This window comes from Cicer arietinum, chromosome 4 (assembly GCF_000331145.2).
Source record: "Cicer arietinum cultivar CDC Frontier isolate Library 1 chromosome 4, Cicar.CDCFrontier_v2.0, whole genome shotgun sequence".
Lineage (NCBI taxonomy): Eukaryota > Viridiplantae > Streptophyta > Magnoliopsida > Fabales > Fabaceae > Cicer > Cicer arietinum.
This window is the reverse complement of record NC_021163.2, coordinates 49,653,347-49,658,912: the sequence shown is the minus strand read 5'-3', so window position 1 is coordinate 49,658,912 and position 5,566 is coordinate 49,653,347. Positions and strand designations below refer to the sequence as shown.

The window sequence follows — 5,566 nt, the reverse complement described above, 5'->3', positions numbered from 1 at the left end:
ATAGAACTCTTACTGAATTAGTTGTTGCTATAATGCTTAATTATGGTGCTGCATCTCATTGGTGGGGGGAAATTATTTTGATTGTTTGCTATGTTTTGAATAGAGTTCCTAATTCTAAAAGCAAAACATCTCCTTATGAGATAATGAAGAATATACAGTCCAACTTGTCTTATCTTCGAGCATGGGGTTGTCTGACTTATGTCAGAATCCCCGATCCCAAGCGAATCAAACTCGCTAGTAGAGCCTATGAATGTGAATTCATTGGGTATGCAGTAAACAGCAAAGCGTATAGGTTTTATGACCTAAACGCGAAAGTGATCATAGAATCAAATGATGATGACTTCTATGAAGATAAATTCCCTTTCAAATCAAGAAATAGTGGGGGCAGCGGACCAAGTCAAGTTCCTGTGACAGCGAGCACTGAAAGCAACAAACAAGACGAAACGAAAACTCGAAGGAGTAAGAGTTGCTAAAGATTATGGACCAGAATACATGGCCTACAACATAGAAGAGGATCATACGAACATTAAAGAAGCTCTGTCATCCTTAGATGCAGATCTATGGCAAGAAGCTATAAACGATGAAATGGATTCTCTAGAATCTAACAAGACCTGACATTTGGTAGACTTGCCTCCTGGTTGCAAACCAATAGGTTGTAAATGGATCTTGAAAAAGAAACTGAAACCCGATGGATCTGTTGATAAATACAAGGCTCGCCTTGTAGCCAAAGGTTTTAGACAAAGAGAGAATATAGATTTCTTCGACACTTTCTCACCTGTCACTAGACTAACATCCATTAGGGTGCTTATATCACTTGAGGCTATTCATAACCTGGTGATACACCAGATGAATGTTAAAACAGCCTTTTTAAACGGTGACCTGGAAGAAGAAATCTACATGGAACAACCTGAAGGTTTTGTAATTCATGGACAAGAAGACAAGGTCTGTAAGTTAGATAAGTCTTTGTATGGTCTTAAACAAGCTCCTAAGCAATGGCATGAAAAATTTGATAACTTGATTATGTCGAATGAGTTTAAAGTAAATGAAAGTGACAAATGTATTTACTACAAATATGAAAATGACATTTGCACTATCTTATGTCTCTATGTAGACGACTTACTCATATTTGGTTCAAACATTCATGCTGTAAATAATGTGAAATCATTGTTGAGCAACAACTTTGATATGAAAGACCTCAGAGAAGCAAGTGTAATCCTCAGAATCAAGATTACTAGGTCAGAAAAGGGAATTTCTTTGGATCAATCTCACTATATTGAAAAGATCCTAAAGAAATATGATTACTTTGACTGTAAACCTGTTTGCACACCATATGATCCAAGTGTGAAACTTTTCAAGAACTCTGGTGAAGGCGTTAGACAAACTGAATATGTGAGCATCATTGGCAGCCTCAGGTAAGCCACTGATTGTACTAGACCCGACATTGCCTATGTCGTGGGATTGTTGTGCAGGTTTGCTAGTAGACCTAGTATGGAGCATTGACACACTATCGAAAGAGTCATGAGATACCTTAAAAGGACCATGAGTCTCGGATTACATTATCAAAGATTTCCTGTCGTCCTTGAAGGATACAGTGATGCTGATTGGAACACCTTATCAAATGACTCCAAGGCAACCAGTGGCTATGTTTTCAGCATAGCCGGTGGTGCTGTATCATGGAAATCAAAGAAACAGACAATATTGGCTCAGTCCACTATGGAGTCTGAAATGATAGCACTAGATAATGCGAGTGAAGAAGCAAGCTGGTTGAGATGCATATGCACCAGAAAGGTTATCATCATAATTTCGCTTCATTTAATGCATATGCTTATCGTCTTAATCATGCAAATCATTTTCGCGCCGCTGATCAGCTCTCTGAGCTAATGGACGCTCAAGGAAAGTCTCAATCGAAGAAGCAATTCGAATGCATTCAGACGCAGGAAGAGGTCTTAGGGTTTATCATGTTTATGATAAGATGAGGAATAAGTTTGGTGTGAAACCTAGGTTTTTTTTTTTTTTTTGTATAATAGGATTATGGATGCATTAGTTAAGACAGAGCATTTAGATTTGGCGTTGTCGGTTTATAATGATTTTAGGGAGGATGATTTGGTTGAAGAGAGTGTTACTTTTATGGTTTTGGTAAAGGGATTGTGTAAAGCTGGGAGGGTTGGTGAGATGTTGGAGGTTTTGGGGAGGATGAGGGAGAAATTGTGTAAGCCGGATGTTTGTGCGTATACCGCGTTGGTTCGAATTATGGTTGCAGAGGGGAATTTGGATGGTTGTTTGAGGGTTTGGGAAGAAATGAAGAGAGACGGAGTTGTGCCGGATGTCATGGCATATGGTACTGTCATTGGTGGTTTGGCTAAAGAGGGAAGGGTTAAGGAGGGTTATGAGTTGTTTAAGGAGATGAAGAGTAAGGGTCATTTGATAGATAGAGCGATATATGGATCATTGATTGAGTCGTTTGTGGCGGGGAATAAGGTTGGTTTGGCTTTTGATTTGTTGAAGGATTTGGTGAACTCAGGATACCGAGCCGATTTGGGGATTTATAATAACCTTATTGAAGGTTTGTGCAACTTGAATAAGGTTGAGAAGGCTTATAAGCTTTTCCAAGTCACTATTCAGGAGGGTCTTGAACCGGACTTCTTATCTGTAAAACCGTTATTGTTGGCCTATGCCGAAGCGAAACGTATGGAAGAATTTTATAAGTTGCTAAAAAAGATGGAGAAATCGGCTCGGCTTTGGCTTTGTGGTGTATTATTATTTTGCCTAAAAATTAATTAATCATTTTTAATTAACTGATTGTTTGCGTTCCATCTCTAATTGAAACGTTAATTACGTAACTGCCCTCCACCTAGTCATATCTGATCCAGTCATCATCCCTGAATTTGTGCGTCTGTTTTGCCCGGTCAAAACCCTAAATTTGGTCTCACGTTTCCTTGTTGTCCGGTCAAAAGTCAGAGTCAATTTTCCTAAGTTTGGGGCGCACGATTTGTGGTCTTGGAGCGCACGTTTCTGAGAGCACTACTTGGAGCGCACGTTCTAGTGATCCATGGATCTCTCAGATCCAGTTGCGATTTTCCTCTATAAATAGAGGGTTCTCCCCAATTGGAAAATCACACCAAAAGCACTCTGCATCTGAGGCTTTTCTCTCTTATCCCCCTTCTTACTGCTTCATCTCTTTCTTCCTTTTCGAGTGGTCATTGTGCCATATTACGAGTGTCAGTCGTAAGACTTCCATATTGAGGGTGTAATTCTAGAACGGTTTTCTACAGTACAGTAGAACTCCGATACAAAGTATCTGGGCTGTTTTATCCTGGAGACTTCGTGGTTGATAGTCTGCCTTGCACAATTTTGGGCAGTGCCTCGAAACGTCTTAAAGAGAGCGACCTAGTCCGAGACTCAACCCAGTAATACTTTCGATGGCATAAATTGTTTTTAAAGGTTTTGGATTTTCAAAAACAACATAGACCTTGGAAGAATCATAATCTTACTTGGACTAGAAAATGTGAATGTCTATTTAGATTGAGAGGAACGCAATCAAGTGTTGGTGAAAGATGGTATTTGCATGTAATATGTGGTCTCCATAACCACGAATTGGCCAAAAAACTGGTTGGTCACTCTTTCTTAGGCCGATTGTCTCAAGACGAGAAAAATGTACTTGGTGATGTGACAAAGAACTTGGTAAAACCAAAAAAACATTTTAATGACACTGGGGGATCATAACGTTGAAAGTTTGACGACACTAAAACAAGTTTACAATGCACGTCAAGCATATCGTTCATCACCTAGAGGTAATATAACAGAAATACAACATCTTTTAACATTGATGGAACGCAACCAATATGTCTATCGATATAGGAAGGTAGAGGGTTCAGATGAGTTGAGGGACACATTTTAGGACCATCCAAACGCTATCACTCTTGTAAATAATTTTCACATAGTATTGATTATGGATAACACTTACAAGACCTGTAGGTATCGAATGACATTACTTGAGATTATTGGTGTTACATCTACTGAAATGACATTTTGTGTCGGATTTGCATATCTATAGTCTGAGGGTGCTGATAACTTTACATGGGCACTAAAGATGGTGAAAGAACAGATTACACATGGTGAAGTTGAAGTCATCGTTACTGATAGAGACCTTGCTTTGATGAACACAGTTGAAAATGTTTTTCCAAAAGCAATGAATTTATTATGCTTGTTTCATATATGCAAGAATGTCAAAGTCAAGTGCAAGATGACTGTGTTTCCAAAAAAGAAGCAAGTGCAAATAATGGAGGCATGGGAGGCTCTTATTTACAGTTATGATGTGGCTCAATACTACATGAAGTTGGCTATCTTTGAAGGAATTTGTAGTAGTTGTTCTATTTTTTATGATTATGTACACGAGCAGTGGTTAATTCCTCACAAGGAAAGGTTTGTTGAGGCGTGAACAAATAGAGTTATGTACTTTGGGAACACCACAACACAAAGGGTTAAGTCGGCGCATTGGAGTTTGAAAAGGATATTACAAGATAGTATTGGTGATATATGCAGTGTATGGGAAACCATCAATAGCATGATTGTATTACAACACAATAAGATAATAGCATCATTTGAAAAGAGCATCATTCAAAAGGTGCATCGATATAGTAACAAATTATACGCCTATTTGTGTGGTGTTTTATCCAAAAATACAATAGATCACATTGCGGCAGAGTATGATTGCGTGAAGTATGTAGGTATTGATTAGAATGAGTGTCGTTGCACAATTAGGACAACACATGGTCTACCTTGTGCATGTCAAATAGTCAGGTATAGTATGAACTCACGTTCCATTCCATTAGACGCTATTCATGTTTGGTGGAGTAAATTCACTTTCCATGTTGATTCATCGAGTAAACCTTCAGAGTTATCTGTGAAATATGAAATAGATGTGATAGTGAAAAAGTTTGAAGAACTTGATGTACCTGACAAAATTTCACTTAAAGGTAAATTATGAGAGATCGCATATCCATCGACTACGTCGATGTGTCCACCGGTTGCCAAGGTTAAAACAAAAGGTGCACCAAAAAAAGGAAAAAGTAAGGTATCAAAAAGAGATAAATCAACCAAGCGTGATCCATCTTGGTGGGAATATGTGGATGCAAGTGTTCGATGTAGTGACACAAATGCATGTAGCACTATATCAACCAGTAAAGTAGAAAAGCTCGCACCTCGACCATCAATCCAAAAGCTCGCACCTCGACCATCAATCCAAAAGCTCGCACCTCGACCATCAATCCAAGAGCTCACACCTCGACCGTCAGTTAGCAAAGTTCAACAACCAAGAGTTATCCTCTTCAAAGATTGGTTGTCAATTGAAATTCATAAATTCATAGATGACATTATTGATGTCGGCGATGATGGTAATTGTGGATATCGTGCAGTTGCAGCTTTACTTGGAATGGGTGAGAACTGTTCGGTATTCATTTGTCAACAGTGTGTGGTAGAGCTTCAAGAGTTCATGTTTCATTACGGGATACTATTTGGTGGAGAAAATTATGTTCGACAACTTATACACAATATGTATGTTGAGTAA

The 5,566-nt window shown here is 38.7% G+C and overlaps 1 protein-coding gene across 1 annotated transcript; it reads left to right on the top strand.

The window, feature by feature from the left end:
- Positions 1-5,014: 5,014 nt before the first annotated feature.
- Positions 5,015-5,566, top strand: LOC140920100 (uncharacterized). Its single transcript, XM_073367415.1, has one exon. The coding sequence runs from the start codon at positions 5,015-5,017 to the stop codon at positions 5,564-5,566; it is 552 nt and encodes a 183-aa protein (XP_073223516.1).